Here is a 19,292-nt window from a genome sequence, read left to right on the forward strand (position 1 = left end):
TCTATAATATATGTGAAAATGAAAACGATCCGCAAGGTATAAGTTAATCTGAACATTTTTATATTTTTTATATTATATTTAAATTAAAACAATTTATTTTGTTATTACTTGCTATATTTAAGTATGTTACAAGAAAAAAACACAGAGATTAGAGTTACAAAAAATATTGTTTTCAAAAAAGTATATTTAATGTTTAAAAAGTCATCCTGTCAAAATATTTGTTAATTGTAAATATCAAGAAGAGAAGAAAAAAGATACATATAAATACGAATTTCTATATGTATAAAATATAAAAGAATATCGTTTCAAAAAAAAAAATAATAAAAGTTTTTACACGAAAGAATAATACTCTAATTTTTCGACTCTGATAATTTTTTTTGTACTATATTTGTTATTTGAGTTACTAATTTGCAGTCAGTAAGTTATAAGAGTACTCGTATCTTTTCAATCATTAACTTTAAATAACTGATATTTTTTAAGAAAAATAATGTTACACAATGTATATTAAAATTTTGCTCTTATTAATATAAACTTTATCAAAAAATGACAATCTGATGTAAAAAAAATATAAATATGTATGTACATATGTATATGTATGTACATACATGTGTGTGTGTTGTATGTATGTATGTGTAGCGCGCGCCTGTGTTGTTCTAGTATTCTTAAAAAATGTATGTATGTATGTATGTATGCATGTACGCAATGTTTGTACAATCTCTAACTTCCACAATTTTTGAGATATGGGTTTAATTTTTTTACATAAATGAAGTATCATTAAAGAATGGTTGGTATTGAATTTAGTGAGAATTGGTGATAGAATTCATTTTTTATAAAATTTTCAATTTTTTGAGAAATGTCTCTACACCTAATTTTCGCAAAGGAGGGTATGCATTTTAGGCAGTTTGGGGAGCACACAGGGATCGTTAGGTTTACCCTTTTTTCATTCAGTTCTACTTGCTAAACCAGAAAATCATAGTCAAAATAGTCTTCGTATTTAGGAAAAATTTTGAGACATATTTTAAGCAGAAGAAAGCAACGGTTGATTTTATCACTTTTTCAAGTCATCTCAGCAAACTTTTATCATATTTTTATGAAAATCATGGCTTTTACTGGTACTAAAAAATAAACTAGACTTCTTTCCTTTTTGATTTTAGGTAGAGAGCTTGTTTTTTTTTATAGTGGCGGAAAAGGAGAGAAATAGAGAGTATTGCATATATGCATATATCTCGGACACTTTTTTTAGAAGATTTTTTTTTCAAATACTCAATGTGAAAATGATTGTTCCGTCTTTATCATTGTCAACTATTTCCCCCCCCCCCCCCGCCATTCCTCTACGCATTAAACATAAATATTAAGTATGAGAGAATCTGGATATCGATTTTAGTTGACACTCACGAAGATCCCTAAAAATTCATTATCAAACTATTGAGCCTATATATCTTTCTCTTTACATAAAATTAGGATATTAAAATTAAAACATTTTTCTAAATATTTGTCTAAGAATTCTTCTACATCACTTTTGATTTTTTTTTATATAATTAAAAGTATCTAAATTCGTAGATATTTATAATGACAACTAAGTGAAATTTATTCGTTAGATATTGCAATCCAAAATCATTCATATGAACATTTTTGCTTAAAATGACCGATACGATCACCTCCCAGAATATTGATCTTTCCTCCTGGGAGACCTTGTATATACAGAGTGTCCTCAATTTAAATGTCAAAACTTTAGGAGCGTGTAGGGGACCAATAAACTAAGACAAAAAGTCCTTTAGAGATTTGCTCGTTTTTGCTTCGTTTTGAAGAAAATATATAATGGATGCTAGTGCCCGCATAAATAAACGTCACGATGTACTCAGACGAGTAACACGCCATGTTCACACAACAGTTGAAAAATGCATTGATGTTAACGGTGGAATTTTTGAAAATTTATTATAATCTGTAAAAAATGTATCACTTAAACAATAAATATTAGAAATAGTACGTAGTATTTCTTTCTTGTCAGTAATTTTGCAACTGTACATTCAAGTCGCTCTATCTTGGAAACCGTGGGGAATAGGACATATATTCATATGAACATTTTTGCTTAAAATGACCGATACGATCACCTCCCAGAATATTGATCTTTCCTTCTGGGAGACCTTGTATATACAGAGTGTCCCCAATTTAAATGTCAAAACTTTAGGAGCGTGTAGGGGACCGATAAACTAAGACAAAAAGTCCTTTAGAGATTTGCTCGTTTTTGCTTTGTTTTGAAGAAAATATATAATAGATGCTAGTGCCCGCATAAAGAAACGTCACGATGTACTCAGACGAGCTGCATTCAAGCATTAAATATCTTCTTCTTCTTCTTCTTTCTTATCGTGGCCACATCCGATCTAATTGGATCGGTATAATCCGGCCAAAAACAAGTTGGGAGTAACAAATGGAAAAATTCCTCTAAAGGAGAGGAAGAAACTCAAAAATAAAGTTCAAAGGACACACGCGTTACGTGTCTAAACACGTCCGTTCCCGTCCGTGGGCGGCAACGGACCCCCATTAAATATCTAAAAACAGTCAACAATTTATTTTATTTCCCTGCTGGATTAATGGAGCTGCTGTGTGTAGAAGTTCATCGACGAAATTATTTGTATATGTAATAGTTATATGTGCGTAGTTTTATAATAGATAGACTGCTCCAAGCTATCGACGACTCGTCGTCCTTGATGATCTCATCTCTTTACCCATGCGTATATTTTTAAAACATTTTTTCTTCGTTTGCCTTGAAAAGAGAAATCGAAACCGAATGTAGTATTAGCCCAGCAAACACACTTTTATAACTATTACGTTATAACAGTTATATAGCTTAGTGTAACCAAATATAAGTAATATTACATAGGATAATATTATTGGTCGCGAATTTATTAATAATTCTAATCTAAAGTTAACGTATTATAAAAATAGTTTTGCGTTTGAACTTATTAATACCTTTCAAGAAATGGTACATGATATTTTGACTATAAATGTTATTGTAACCAAAAAGCAGTATGATGCTATAATTAATAATTTAGATAATGACTTGATGCAATTTATTGGATCAAAGATTGGAAAACATTTACGGAAGTAGATAAATAACTGAAAGAATAAATGTATGTGTGTGTGTGTGTGGTGATGATTATAGAGTCCAAGTATACTTAAAAGATAATTCCCCATTTATGCTGCAAAACAAATGTCTATTACTGAGAAAAATGAGCTTCAAAAAATTATAGATGATTTGTTGAAGCGCAACATTATTAAACCTAGTATTTTATCTTATTGCTCTCGAGTTATTTTGATGTCACGAAGAAACGGAAAAAGAGAATGTGCGTTGATCTGAGACTACTTAATCAAAGAATATATCCACAAAAATATTCTTTTTCCAAAATAGAGAATTAATAAGACTAATTAGGGAATAAATAAATTTATACAAATTTAGATTTAAAAGATGGTTTTCATCAAATTGTGATACATCCGGAACATACTAAATATTTCCCTTTTGTCATTCATTCTGGGCAATATGAATTTGTTAAAATGCCTTTCGGATATTCATAGACTCTAGTCGAATTTCTAAAAAGAGTTCTACAAATTTTTGATCCACCGATACGTTCAAATAAAATTTTGATACATATTGATGATATATTAATACCTACGATTACTGTAGCGGAAAACCTAGAAATTTTAAAAGAAGTATTAATTTATTTAAAGAAGTACAGTTTATATAGAGTTAAATTTAGAAAAATGTACATTTAAAAAAGAATTAAGCGCTGTCACATTTATTTACAGGGGTATTAGCTTCCGAATTATCACCGATTGTAACTCTTTAGTATTAGCAATGAAAAAGATTAATATTAATCTGAGAATAGTACGACGGAGTTTAATTCTTCAAAATTATAAATTTGAATTAGTGCATAAAGCATAGGATAAAATGATATATGTAGATTGTCTTAGTCGCAACGCTATAAATATAAATTTAATTATGATAGAAGATGAGATAATGTAAAACATATATAAAAACTTAAGGCTCTTATAAATAAAATCAATAATGTCAAAATAAATTGGCAATGAGAGCCATAAATATCATAAAGATCATAAATATTTTGTACGGATAGAAGATCTTGTCTTTCATAAATATGCGGACAAAAATATTTGTTGTTTCTGAAAATATGATCAAGAGTGTAATACGAATTTATCATGATATAATAACCCCTCGTCTACCGGTTTCGCCACGGTCCTCCTCCCCCCCACCCCCCTCTGCGGACCAATCATCTATCGGTTGCGTCGCGGTTCCTCTCCCCTCACCGCGGATCCCTCGCCGACCGATTTCACCACGATTTCTCCGCGTGACGTCATACCGCACGTGCCGGTTTCCCCTCGCCCTTCACCTCCCCTCAGAGGACACAACTTTTTGTGGGCATCGTTCGATGACCGCGATATCGACGACTCCTGACGTTTCCCGCGCGAAGAAGTCGAAATTCCTGCGAGCGGCCTAAGGCTTGTAGAGATTCAATCTTTGAGCGAGTAAGACGCGTTACATACAGTGCGACAAAATAGCGAGATTAAGAGACAATTTATAGGCGACATAGTTACGGAGCGAGTTCGGAAAGACGAGAAAAGACGCGATAGTGTCTTACCGCAAGGACAATCAAGGTTTTGAACACAATCCGGATAAATGTGAGGGTGAGTGCGAGAAACACCGGGCAATAGAAGCCGTTTCGACCGGGTCAAAGGTCAGGGTCCCACGGAACATCCAACTCATCTCAGAACCTCCATCCGACGCACATTGGCAATCGGAGAGGCGAGAACATTTTTGGTTTAGATAATATTTGGACAATATTCACTTTAAAAATCTAATAACAGCATACTAAAGTTTATAACTAAAGTTAAAAAATACATTTTACAAAAAGATTGAAAGTGTTTTGTTTTGTTTAATTCATTGATCCAATTTTAATGTTACAAAACAAACGTTTGATTTAATAAACGTTTAATTAAAACATCCTCTATATATAGATAAAAAAACCAACCAGAAATTTTCCAGAGATTATCAACTACATTACGTATTGCATATTTATTATACGATACGTGCGTATAATTCATTTACATAATAACTTTGCAGAACTGATCTACCGAGCGGCTCGATGTCTATGCATATTGCGCGTTATGTTGTAAGCGTATCGTAACACTATTATAAGTCTACCATTGCGTTCCATATATATTCCTTTCCCTTTTTTTATTGATTGAAATGTTTAATTTAGCTGTTTAAGTTAGACAATTCTTGAATGTTTTTGAATAAACATTTATTACATTATTACATTATTAGTCAGCCTAAGATTCTTTCTGCCTTGTCTTTTCTATCGACTTTTAAATATAAATATCTTTAGCGTAGGCGCAATATCGGAGGCGCATATATACCATGTAAAACTTCGTCGATTTATTGTCTGATGTTAATATATTTTTTCTCATAGATACTGCGTAAAATTTGGAACACATCAAAATGCGAACGAACGCACAAACCAATTCGGGACATGCACACGACGAGACTCACTCGGGAGAAAGTTCGATCGACACATTCTTCGCCGAAAGGATGATCCTTGTAACTGGTGCTACTGGCATCTAGGGAAAGTCCTCCTGGAAAAACTGCTGCGCTCGTGCCCTCGTGTAGCTACAATTTTCGTTCTAATCCGCCCAAAAAGGAACCTGTCTATCGAAGAACGCTTGAGGGAACTATTGGAAAATTCTGTTTGTATAGGTATATATATCATATATATATATATATATGCTTATCATATCGCAAAGTTATTCGAAAAGAAAATATCTCTATTTCAAGTAAATTTAATTCTGATAATTTTTTATGCAGTTTACGTAAAATATAAAAGAAATGTCCAAGTTTCATTTGTTACCAGAACAAAAAGTTTTTTTTTTAAATAATAACAGCAATAGGCTCAGGGTAAGAAAAATTAAGTGGGAAAACTGACAGATAAGAGCCAAGATGTCGGTATCGGTGCGCAAACTTATTATTATTAAATTTTATTTTTAAAAAATTTTATTAATTAATATGCATTCAAAATGTTCGTTTTGGACCGTTTTTTGGTCCATTTTCAATAGATATGAATATATAAAGATTAAATTGGAATTGTAAAACTTGATATACACAACAGTTGCAGTCAAATTTCAAATAAAAAATAATAATCAGGATGAAGGCTCATATAATCAGAATGAACCCTGTACATATAAGTAGACAGCATCCAAACGCCATCGTCACATGTATATCATCGGTGGTTTACAATATAATTATGACTACTATGGATAATGATGACTAGTAGTACACGCTCGGTACGATCACAAAAACAACGGACGTAAAAATGGTCATAAACAAAGGTTAAAAAACAAAAACAATGAGAAAAAGACTAATGCGGCAAATTTAGTTAATCTTTAAATCCAATTCAAACTTCGAAATCAAATTCAAATTCAAATTCTTTTGTCAATATTTGTTTTTTTCGCCGTGATGGACAATCATAATAATCAGTATTCGGGATAATTTATCAACATGATCGTGTGGTAACTTAAAAAAAATGTCGATTTTATTCTACAATAGGGATGAGAGATACTACAAATCGTCAATAACATTTTTTCAAGTTAATTTTATCATTAAAAATATGCTGATTTTACACAAAATTTATTTTATATTACTATGAAGTTTGCATTTATTTTGTGTTGAAATATTAACATAGTATTTTTAATATACATATCCACATTAGGTTAAACTTAATAAAAATTTGTGAGATATGCAATATATGTTAAATTTGAGCCAAATTTTTTTGTTACTAATAATACGAAACATATCTATTGTATACAATTAAAAATATGTGCACATTGTTTTATTTTTAAACCTTTTTCCAATTGTTTTAATAATTTAACACTTGAGTACGATCGCCATAAAAAAATTGTTTGATGAAAAATCTCTTCAATTTACTTCGTAAACTATACATTGGAAAATAAAAAAAAATGATCGAAATAAATGAGAGGAATATATGTGACGATAACAAAAGAAAGTATTACACGAATGGATATTTATGGAATATTCGATTAAAATATTTGTATAATTTTTTATTTTTAGTTGACGCAATTTTTTGATATCATTATTTTTGTAGTATTTTGTAAATACATATAACAGTTTTTCACAACTGGCGCGTGTACTTAGTGCCTTTTTTAATTTTTTTCAAAAAGGTATTTTGTACAGATTCTACGCGGATTCTAGCGAGTTTTCCTTTCTGATTATCGATTTTAATTTATAATTTGACTGCAACAACAAATATTATATACAGGGCATTATATATGACCTGCAATGACCGCCCACTAAGTACATAGCGTTATTCCTTACCAAAAACTGAGACGAAAAGTCCTGAACCATCTTTTTTATAACGCTTAATAAAGAAGTTATTATTAAGGAAGTCGGGCCAATCAGCGCCGACCTTTAGCTAGGCGCAATGAGCCGCGCTCCTGGTAGTGTGCGTGAGCGCTCCGCTGCTAGCATAGAATATTCTTATGTATCGTAATAATAGAAATAATTTTATCTTGCAGTATTTTTACAGGGTGGACAAAATAAAGCGTGACGAATTTTTATCTCCAAAAATATTGTTTCTAGAGAAAAATGTTTCAAATAAAAGTTGCAGTATTTCAAGGGGAACATAAGTTAATGTTATAAGAATGTTTGTAGGTGACAATTTTCAAGGTTCTTTCAAAGTCAACTTTTTTTTTTAATAGAAACTCTAATTTTTTATCGTATATTCTTATAGCCCTTCTTGAGACCTTTTCAAAACACTGTAACAAAGTACTTTTTCATTAAATATTTTTTGAGTTATTTTATATTTTATATGAATATGATTCTTAGTACAAGAAAAATTTATTTCTATTATTACAATGCGTAAAAATATTGCATGCTAGCGGCATGCACGAAGGAAAAATGTCGCCATGCCGCCATAGCGGCGGAGCGCTCACGCACACTACCAGACGCGCATCTCACAGACGTGCGCCCGGCTAAAGGTCGGCCCTGATTGGTCAGAGACTTTAACTTTAATAATAACTCCTTTATTAAGCGTTATAAAAAAAATGGCAGGACTTTTCGACTCAGTTTTTGGTAAGGAATAATGCTATGTACTTAGTGGGCGGTCATTGCGGGTCACCCTGTATGTCAAGTTTTACAATTCCAATTTAATCTTTATATATTCATATCTATGCTGAAGATGGACCAAAAACGGTCCAAAACGTACATTTTTAAATATAAGCAACGAAAGAGGCAATGTGAGTCACAAGTATCATGTTAAGAGATTTATTAATTGTGTGAAAGCAATTGACAAATATCAAAATCAAGCAAATAAAAAGTAATACGAATCAACATACAAAAAATGATAATAAGAAGGCGAACGTTTCGGTCCTTTTTGTGGCCATCTTCAGCGCAATTAAAATAGTAAATGCATGAATACATAAAAAATATCGCAGTCAGTAATTAAAGTTAGATTGTTAACGTAAGAATTCGTCCAAACAAGCATCTCAAGAGGAAGAACTCCCCGGATGGTAGGCCAGGCAGTTCACATGGTAAAAAGTTGTAAAGACTTGCCGGCATGTTGTCATGCGAAAAAACCCCCAAAAAGTCGAGATACCTGTATAAGCGTGCAATAAAGAGTTAAGAGCGCCGACGAGCTAATAGTAACAATGTAAAACTTACATACAAATGCCATAGATATATCCATATAATGAGTATATGACGCGAAACAATTATTTATCCACGATACTTTAAAGACTAAGTTATCTTTAAGATGTTTCACGAATCTTTAAACTTATGTGTATACAGTGCTAGGTCATTGGCCCTCGGTGACATAAGAGTAAACACAACAACTCGTTACACGCTCGAATATGTATTTATATCGGGATAGAAAAAAACAAAATATACGCGTCTTAAAAATAATCACAAAGATCATCTTATGCATTAAATGTACATTTTTAATGCACATTAGTTAATAAAATTTAACAAAAATAAGTTCGCGCATCGATATCTGTGTCTTGGCTCTTATTTGCCAGTTTTTCCCCTTAATTGTTTTTTTCCGTCAAATCCAATAATCTTATAATATATTGCTGGCCGCCTAAATCCCACACGTCTTCAAAAATTGAATAATTGCATCAAGATTAGGTATTGTAGAAACAATAACAAAGGATATGTCGAAAGTGAGCGTTGATAGAATTATACTTTAAATATATGTCATGGGAAAGAAACACAAATTAAACATTTTTAGATTCTAAAAGATTAAATTCAAACAGTCTGTCTCAAATATATATTGTTGTAAATTGCATGTTTATAAGTTGAAAGTTACCCAAATTAAGTTCTTTTGAAATAGAGTACTGATTCAAATATACAGGGTGAGTCACGCAATTGGGACGGGTTATATCTCGAGTTTGGTTAGAGATATATAGAAGTTGTAGAGGAAAAAGTTGAATGATATAGGAAAGTCTACTTTTCTACGAGTTCACTTTTTTTTTTTTACATTGTACCCTAATACTTTTTTACGCAGGCTGTTCCGAGGAACCAATCTACATTTTGTTATAGCCCGAAAAGGCTATATACGAATCACTAGATACATATTATTTTAGAGATATATTATTTTATACGATAAGACATTGCTCAACGTGTAACGCGGATACAGATTACGTTACGAACGTTGACCAAGCGAAGCGCTGACAACGCGAGCCACGCGCGAAGCCCGAGCGACCGCGCAATCACTCATTACGAAAACGCGGAAATCAAGGCAAGCGGAATTAATGCGTAATTCCATTTAAGAAAAAAGTGCATTTGCATTTTTTAGGTGCATTGTAGCATTTATGAAAAAAGTAAACTCGTAGGAAAGTAGATCTTTCTATACCATTCAACTTTTTCCTCTACAACTTCTTTATATCACCCTGTATTTACTGCTTAATTGAAATAACTAATTACTTTTTGTAAATATTTAAATAAATAATTTCTCTAAATAAAATTTTTTTTTTTGGATTTGGTACATTTTTTTCAGTGTACATTATCGAATGCAAAATCTTAATGCGCGCACATGGAAGTTTACCTCTTCTCTAATTTTTTCATAAATTACTTTTGCTACATTCATATTTTTCAAATTAACATTTCTTATAGACGTAGTAGTATCCGTGCATGTTAAATTATAATGCAATATTGATTATAACTGTATAACTTTTTCTATAGAGGAGACTGTTTAAATATTTCACCTGTGGCGTGATTATACTTGAAGTGTCAAACACAGTCATCAAAACGTACGACGAAAGGTCGCGATTATTACCGTTCTCACGATTATTTTCCGTAATTATTATCTGCAAAATTATCTCTGTTAATACGTTCGTCGAGAAAAATATTGCGCCACGAATACATTTCTCTATGAACATTTCTTACGAAAAACGGTTTTTTCATCTGTTGCAGGTTTTCGATAAGATACGATCGGAATTTCCCGGCGCTTTAAATAAGATCTTTCCCGTAAAGGGCGATCTGAGCATGCCGGAGATGGGACTCCAGCCTGAAGACAAGGATATGTTAATAGAACAAGATAATATTGTTTCTCATAGCGCGGCCACCGTACGTTTTGATCAGCCATTGAAAAATGGCGTTAATTTAAACATAAAGGGCACAGATCGTATGCTAGACTTGTGCAGGCGTATGACAAATCTTATTAGCGTCATTCATGTTAGCACGGCCTATAGTAACGCCGATCGACGAGAAATTGAGGAATCGATATATACGTAAGTTTTCAATTATACATAAAAAAAATATAAACATTTCACAAGTAAAAGTCTTCAAAGATCTTTGATCGAATTATATTTTGTCGCGAAGATATTCTGCATTTCTTACGGTATTGCATTAGATTATTTATCCGTTTCTACCCAGCCTGGAAATGGTTCTTGATAAACGGCGCAGACAATACTCGGTCGAACGATTGCGATCGGTAGACCGAGTATTGTCTGCGCCGCTTATCAAGAACTATTTCCATGCTGGGTAAATAATGTTCACGGTATTACAGGTATAATCTATATATAAAATAAAAATTATAGAACATGGAATCCCTTGGACAGCACAATCTGCTAGAGCTTTGGTCAATGTATAGGTATTTGGGTGATTAGTGGTCAGCATTTTCTCTATTATTCCTATTATCTCGTCGTCTAAATTTTCGCATAAATCCATTACTATTTCTGGCTTTATCCCTGTCCTGTAACATTAGCAAGATGTATCATTATAAGGGTATAGGACTTTTTGTCTTAGTTTATCGGTCCCCTACACGCTCCTAAAGTTTTAACATTTAAATTGGAGACATCCTGTATATTAAAGCAAATTTGATTGAAATTTTGGTAGCAAAGCTACTCGGGGGAAAAAGTCCACATATAATCGAATATAAATATTTGTAATTATATATAAGATATGTGCCTGTGTGTGTATGTTCTCTTTCTTTCTCCCCCCTTCCTCTCTCTTTCTCTCACTCAAATTGTGTGTGAGTGAGTGAGTGAGTGAGTAAGTGTGTGTATGTGAGAGAGAGAGAGAGAGAGAAGGACGAATGAATGTATAAATGAATGAATGAATGAATGAATAAGCGTTATTTATTAGACGCTCCGGGATAGCATCCCCTAAAGCGCTCGGCACGTTTTACAAATAGTCCACGTTAAACAATAGAAAATAAGATTAAAAAGAATAAATAGAAAATAAGTGTGTAAAAGCTATTTACAGTGTAGTAAGTGTGAGTAAGTATATATAAATAAAATTGTGTGTGTGTATGTGTGTGTGACGCGAGATCGGATATACATCTATTAGATGTCGGAGCCATCTAGTCTAAAACAACATTTAGAAATATCTGAATTAGATGCCATGTAATTTTGTGTCATTGAATTTTTGTAGACACTATTAAAACTTAATATTCATACAATAGCAGTGCATTATTTATGAAACACTCTTTGGGCTGTAAATTACTTTTCGTCATCTAATAGACATCTAATAAACCTTTAAGTAAATGTTAACGCAACATGTATGTAACATCATAATAAAAACAGAAATTCTGTTGTTGAAAAAATAATCTCATAAAACGTATTTGTAGTCATTCACTAGTATTCACTTCGTGTCGTCAAGGTCAAATTTTTGTCAATATATCATATGAGTCTGGAGATTGACGATGTTTATGGCTATATCTAATGAGAGAAAGAGATAGCATATCATATGTCTGTTCTGTTTTGCCACCCGCTGAGCGTATAATTATGTATAATAACCGATATTAATTAGTCCTTAATGAACATTATACTTTTACGGAAAAACCGCTAGTGATTGACTGCCGCGGGTTTATAGTTCATTCGCTTACCGCTATGCGGCGCACTATTCATTCTATATACTCGTATTCAAGTTTAGTCTTGATGTATGTCTGAATGTATATAAAGCCTGCAAAAGACGATTGATAACAACTATTTATATCAGTTTAATTTCTGACACGATACAGGAAAATTCAGATATTGAACTGATTTTTAGAAAATCGGACAGCTAAATACCCGATCGGACATAAAGTGTCCGAATAAGTGAAAGTCATTCATTATTGTCTACTTAAGATAAAATTAATTAACTTCCGTATAAATAAAATCTTTTAATTTCATAAATTAAATTATTTAGATTTGTCTATATATATTACACATTAATGTGTTATTATATATTAACACTGTAATTGGTCTTATTTTTGACGTCGAAAAAACGTTAAAAAATGAGATGTTTATTAAACGTCTAAAAGAGGGCCATCATGACGTCTATTTAGATGCGAAAGTCGATCTATTTTAGACGTGTCGAATAGACATCGACTATACATCTATTCGACTTCACGTTTCTCTCTGGGTTAGAGACGGTTTTGGTAATTTGTTTATTCCATGATAATGTCCGTGATATGGTGAGCCCTAGATAAATCACAGATTCCTTATAGGGAACTCTATCGTTATTAACAATAATTCCTGATAAGTCCTCAGTTGCTATATTGTTAATGTATTTGGCAGTACCGAGAATCATAACCATTGTTTTGTTGGCATTTAACGAGAGTTGGTTGTTTGTTGCTCCATTTGCAATATTGATAACATCATCGTTGACTTTTTAAATTTTGTTGTGCAGGTCCTTTGGTTCCGCGTGTAGATAAATTAAGAGATCGTCAGCGTAGAACCCAAGTAGCAAGATGTCGTCATTATAACGTCATTTTTTAGTCACTGGTTACGTCAAATTCACTTTTGAAACGACGTAAAAGTGACGTTAGAATGATGGTCCTAAGTCACAGACATAAACATATACATCAGATAAACATGCACATCAAATTCAATCATTAATATTAAACAATATTTCATAGTTTTGTAATATAATAATACCGTATTTTCAAGGGTTTTTAACAGAAAGTCATGTAAACTTTATAAGTATCATAAAATATTTATTATTTATTACATTTATTAATTTTAATATTGACGTATTTTAACAACATTAGTTAATTGATCAGTAAATAACCTTAAAAAGACGATTAAATGACGTTATTTCTGTGACGATAATATGTCGTCAAAAATATCACGTCTGTGTTACGTCATTATTTATTTCGACTGACGTCATCTGACGAGAAATGACCTTAAAATGACGTTATAATGACGACACCTTGCTATCTGGGAAGTTATACTTACAATGTCTCAGTACCCCTCTGAAATCAGACAGGTACAGGACAAATAATAATGGACCTAGTAGTAGTGGACCCCCTTCGTCACCATCCTCACAGAAGAAATTTCGCCCGAGATCGGATCACGTACTGCCTGTCTTCTTTGGTGCAAGTAGGCACACAATCATCTCAATAAAGCACAGGAGAAGTGAAGTTGTTTAAGCTTACGAATAAGTATGTGATGATTGACATTGTCAAAGGCCTTGGTAAAATCGAAGAATACTGCAACGGTTACTTTCCTTTGATCAGCTGTTAGCCGCATCTCATCCATAACTCTTATTAAAGTCGTTTGCGTGAAGAAGCCTTTTCTGTATGCTGTTTGATGTGGGTCCAGCAAATCAAAGGCTTCAAGGTGACCGGTTATCTGCTCCGACGCAATGCGCTCGAGTGCCTTAGAGATTGTACACAGAATCGAAATTGGCCTGTGTTGTTGCAAGTAGTAGGGCATTTGACCTTTGGAATCGGAAAAATGAGCGCAGACTTCCATGTATCTGGAAATACTCTGTTAGTGAGGCAGAAATTAAATATGTGCATGACGAAGGACAAAATGCATGGTAGGGCAAGAAATATTAACCTTGCAGTAAGTCCATCCACTCCCATAGCATTGGATTTATTGCGCGATAATGGCCTGACGACCGTCTGCGACTCAATGTTGCTCCAGTAAAATTTTGCCTCATCATAAATCTGATTTCCCAGATGAAAAAACCCAGAGTCCTCCGAGTCTCCCACATTGTTCATAGTATGCAAAAAATAATTACTTTGTTCTTCTATAGAGAAGAGAAATTTCGTATTAGAAGCTTTTGGTTTGATAAGACCAAGATGACGCAATCTTCTCTAGATGTTGTTCGGTTCATGTATGTCGTTGAAGGCCTTGTGATAATGATCATGTTTGGCTGCACGTACAAGTTGCTGGACCTGGTTTCTCAGTGCTCTGTAAACTGCGTAGTGGACAGTACTTCTTCTTCTTCTCTAAGCTCTCCTAGCCTTGTCTCTTTCTCTCTCATCCTGGTTTTGATTTCCCCCGTCAACCACTGAGCCAGTAAATGATTTGGCTTTATATTCCGATAAGAGGCATGTCTATTATAGCATCTCAGGAAAAAGTCGTTAAGTATGCTAATTTTATTATTTACATCATGCGCACTAAGTAAAGAATTTCAGTCATATGATGAGAGTTCATTCCGGAAACTGTCGATGTTGAAAGATCGGAAATCCCGAACATTTATAGTTCGTTTGAGAAGGCGTTCAACCTTGACTTTATACTTGATGTTATTCAAGTCGTGATTAGAGAGGAAGCACACATCATGCTGACTAAAAGACACCAGTTTATTCTCATCATCTATTATACAGAAATCCAGTAAATCCAGTGTCGAGAATGAATTACGCGAATGATGAGTAGGTCTGTACGGTACCAGATAAAAATTAGAAGATTCAACGAACGATGCTATTTGTTCCGAATCATACGTAATCAAACTTAGGTCAGCATTGAAATCGGCTAAGATAATAGAGTGTTTACAAGAAGCAGGCAATTCTATGAAGATGTTGAAGAATTCTGCGAGATGGCCACAGTGAGGGGGCCGATAAACTATAGCCAAGAATAATTCGGAGCAACCCCTGAGAGAAATCTCGGCAATAAGATACTCAGGCTTTTTACAGTATTCGCTATCTGACTGCTGTAGAATTTTCGCCTGGGGTGTGTTGGCAAGATGGAATGCTACACCACCTCCATTCCTGCCCGTCCTGTCACATTTAAAAAGTTGTTAACCGCGAAGAGCAACTAAGTGATCAGACACTGGCGGCTTCAGCCACGTCTCCGATAAACAAATGATGTGATAGTTCGAGGCTGCAAAAAAGGAGCGAAACTCGTCAAGATGAGCAAATAGGGATTGACAGTTTACGTGACATACTCATAGATGATCGAAAGCAGTATTATCCATAGTTAATATATTTGATTTTGTCCGTTAACTTGCGTCGTAGGATTGGACATTTTTCCCGTGGACAGATCCCTCATTTGATGGCCATCTTTTACAGTTTCCGCAAATGGTGGCAGTCTCTCTTTTTGTGCAGTGGATTCAACTCATAGTTCCCCGTACAGTGACCGCGGAGCGCAGTGGATTTACAGTCCCCGACAATATGACCAATCGCAAGGCATCTAAAGCACTGGAGCACTCTTACATAATCGGAGAAACTGCACGCAGAGTAGGTGATATAAATATGTTCCTCTTTTAGTAGAAGGCAACAAATATCAGGTGATACCTCGATGACACAGCTAGTCGTCCGATGGTTGCTTTTCGTAGGAAATATATATACGACCTTGACTTTTAATTTATCTTGGTTTTTCAGGTTCAGAGCCACAATTTCTGCTTCGACTTCTCCCGCGGACAATTCGCACGGAACCCCGCGAACAAGTAGCCTAGGGTTAAAGCTTGGTCTCCTGCTTAATCCTGAGTCCGGCTCTGACAAGTTCAGCAGAGTCCTTCATTTTACTCAGATTAACGGAGTGAGCTTCAATGCGAATTCCGTTGTTACGTGCCGACGAAATTCTCTTAACCTTTAGATCGAAGTCAGAAGGTTTAATCGCTTTTATGAGCGCTTCCTTTTTGTGTCCCTCGATGTTTCAAATTTCTCCGTTTTATCATCCCTCGGCACTACTAATAAGTTGGTGGTCTTCGGTACTTCAAGGAAGGGACCATGTGTAACACTTACCCTCGCTCCATCGGATCCAACAACCGACGCAAAAGAACGAGAAGCGCCCGGAAGACCGCTCCCCGCCACCACTCGAGCGCCAGAGGGAAGCGCCGAGGGAAGCGCAGCACGAAATTCGGAAAGCGCACCCGCAATGACATCCTTTACCTTATTTAAGGAAGGAGCCGACATCGCTCCGCCATTCTCAAGCATAAAAAGACAAGCAGATGAAAGATCGAAAAAGGCCTCCTTACAGGCGCGGAAAGCCGACTCAATCTGCTGTCTTTTTTCAACGGTCTCCTTACTAGTCAGAAGCGTTCTAACTACATTATCATTATGTCTAGCTATCGAATTTCTTAGTGCATTAATACGAGAAACATTCAAAATATTATTTGCACCACTCGCAGATTCATCCTACATACCCATCAAGTTTAAACGGGAAAGCCGTTTCGTGAGATCTCGCCTATTCACATAGGCACCGCGCTCACCTCCAAGACCTCGGAGTGTTGTGTTCCTGTGTCTTGTTTTGACATCTCGGTTTGTTGGTTTCGCCTGGAAAACAAAGGATCCGCCGTCACGCACGTGCGCTTCGCGTCTCACCGTCAACCGACACCACGATCGGGAAAATCTCGCCGATCCGCAACTCAGAATAAACGGATGAACTCACGGCACCGCCCCGTCCGACAAACAGAATGTAAAAAGGTTAAGTAATATCACTTTGACAGTCCTATGCAAAAAATCAAGGCCCCGAGGGGCGGACATCAGCAGAAAATATTTCTTAAGAGGTAACACCTATGTAGCGGCCTGTTTTCAACACCTAATTTTGAGAATTTTTTGGGGGAAGAGAAAATAATTAATCGAAAATTCATTTACGTGGGTTTATTACACATGTCTTGAGGAATACAAATTAATTTTTTCATGTGATTAATACACAAAATGGCGGCTGTAGCGACTCGAGAACGCAGGGCCTTTTTTTTTAAGCGGCCGAATAAATAAAGACCGCAAATCTTGATCTGGAACAAAAACCCAAAATTTTTCTTAATTTACATACCAAAAGCTAGAAAAAAGCATAGGGATTTTGCAAAATATTGAAAACTTTTCATTTTATAAACAATTTTCGATGAATTTTTTTGGCGAAAAATAAAACTTTTTTTTCAAATGCATGCTATTTTCACAAAAATCAATATTTATAAAATCCCCTACGGTTTTCTCTAGCTTTTGGTATGTAAATTAAGAAAAATTTTGGGTTTTTGTTCCAGATCAAGATTTGCGGTCTCTATTTATCCGGCCGCTTAAAAAAAAGGCCCTGCGTTCTCGAGTCGCTACAGCCGCCATTTTGTGTATTAATCACATGAAAAAATTAATTTGTATTCCTCAAGACATGTGTAATAAACCTACGTGAATGAATTTTCGATTAATTCTTTTCTCTTCCCCAAAAAAATTCTCAAAATTAGGTGTTGGAAACAGGCCGCTATATAGGTGTTACCCCATAAATGCAGAGCGATAAGAAGCACGTCTATGTATACTCACAAGACAACGGGAGAGGGGAGGGAGAGAGAAAGAGAAAGAGGAAGGGAGGGAGAGAAAGTGGGGGAGGGGGAAGAGAGAGAGGAAGGGAGCAGGGAGAGAGGGAGGGAGAGAGAGAGAGAGAGAGAGAGAGAGAGAGAGGACATCTTTAGGCTCGTGGATGTGACAAAGGGTGACAAAAGATTCGCGGAATTATTCCACGTTGCCACAGGACGCATATTAACTCGATCTTTTTCATTCTGCTCGTCGTCTGCATGTCGGAGGAAAAAGGTGACGGTTGATCGTCGGGGCGTAACGCTTTTTAAGACGGTTGGTACATCAGCCCCACTCTTTTCTCTCAAAGCAGCCGCAGTCATCGCTATTTCCGCGCCGGGACGACAATTTGCATGAGATTTGCATGAGATCCTTCCGCGACCTTCACCCTTTTCGGCATCTTTAATAAAGCTGGCGTACAATGAAATATGAATAAAAATAACGCACAATGAATAAAGCAAAGCGATGAGTAAAGAATAATCCGTAAGAATGTGGCTGATTCTGATTTTACAGCGAAATGACGGAAAATGAGCAAAGGTTTAAAGCCAAAGCAAAATTTGTATTAAAGTTCGAAGTAGTAGGGCTTGCTTATAAGAAAAAATTTCTAACCTATTATATGATAGAAAGACACGATAAAAAAAATATAAATAAAAAAATGATATTTATTATCCATTAAGACAAATGTAAAAGTTAGTATAGTCGATGCCTTTGTGTTTTAAATGCTTTATTAAATTTATCTTCATTGATTTTATAGTCTGCGTACTATAAAATTATACTGTGTTAACGTTAGCTATAAATGGAAGTTGTAAGTGCATTGCGTTGTGTATAAGACATTGCGAAAGAGGAAATGCAAATACCTTGTTGCTAAAATCGAGATGTAATTCTATTAGATGAAAAATGTTGTATCTATTGGTATCGCCATGTATCCGATAGCATTGCTCCATGCGTTCACATACGTTTTCGTGAAAGGAAGTTTCGGAAAATACGACACCATCCCAGACAGCACAAGGATGTCCTTAGGACGTCCAAAGGGCATCCAGGACATACATGTAGGATATCCTGAGGATATCCTATTTTAATCCTCGGATCTCCTCTGGATGTCCTGAGGAAGAGTAAATGATAGCCGTACACTAGCCTCTGGAGAATCCAGGGAGATCCTATGGAACATCTTAAGGATTTCTATAGGATATGTTAGGGATATTTTTCATACGTTAAAAGGGGAACAAATTCTAAAATTTAAATATAAATTAAGATTGCGTTCTGTTATTTACTGCCAAT

The 19,292-nt window shown here is 34.8% G+C and overlaps 1 protein-coding gene and 1 pseudogene across 1 annotated transcript; one reads left to right on the plus strand and one right to left on the minus strand.

The window, feature by feature from the left end:
* Window positions 1-4,339: 4,339 nt before the first annotated feature.
* LOC115244349 lies at window positions 4,340-10,943 on the plus strand (annotated as a pseudogene).
* A 2,953-nt stretch (window positions 10,944-13,896) lies between these two features.
* Window positions 13,897-14,510, minus strand: LOC115244350. Its single transcript, XM_029821925.1, has 2 exons — window positions 14,347-14,510; window positions 13,897-14,263 (listed from the first exon to the last, which is right to left on the minus strand). The coding sequence occupies exons 1-2, from the start codon at window positions 14,508-14,510 to the stop codon at window positions 13,897-13,899; spliced, it is 531 nt and encodes a 176-aa protein (XP_029677785.1).
* Window positions 14,511-19,292: the final 4,782 nt, after the last annotated feature.

Source organism: Formica exsecta, unplaced genomic scaffold (genome assembly GCF_003651465.1).
Source record: "Formica exsecta isolate Colony F162 unplaced genomic scaffold, ASM365146v1 scaffold81, whole genome shotgun sequence".
Lineage (NCBI taxonomy): Eukaryota > Metazoa > Arthropoda > Insecta > Hymenoptera > Formicidae > Formica > Formica exsecta.

What these genes read in the sequence shown, in the direction of transcription:
- LOC115244350 (XM_029821925.1), bottom strand. Translation starts at nt 14,510, where the DNA reads ATGAACAATGTGGGAGACTCGGAGGACTCTGGGTTTTTTCATCTGGGA. An exon ending in GTGGATGGACTTACTGCAAG is followed by an intron (nt 14,264 to 14,346) that starts GTTAATATTTCT and finishes GAGTATTTCCAG; the next exon opens with ATACATGGAAGTCTGCGCTC.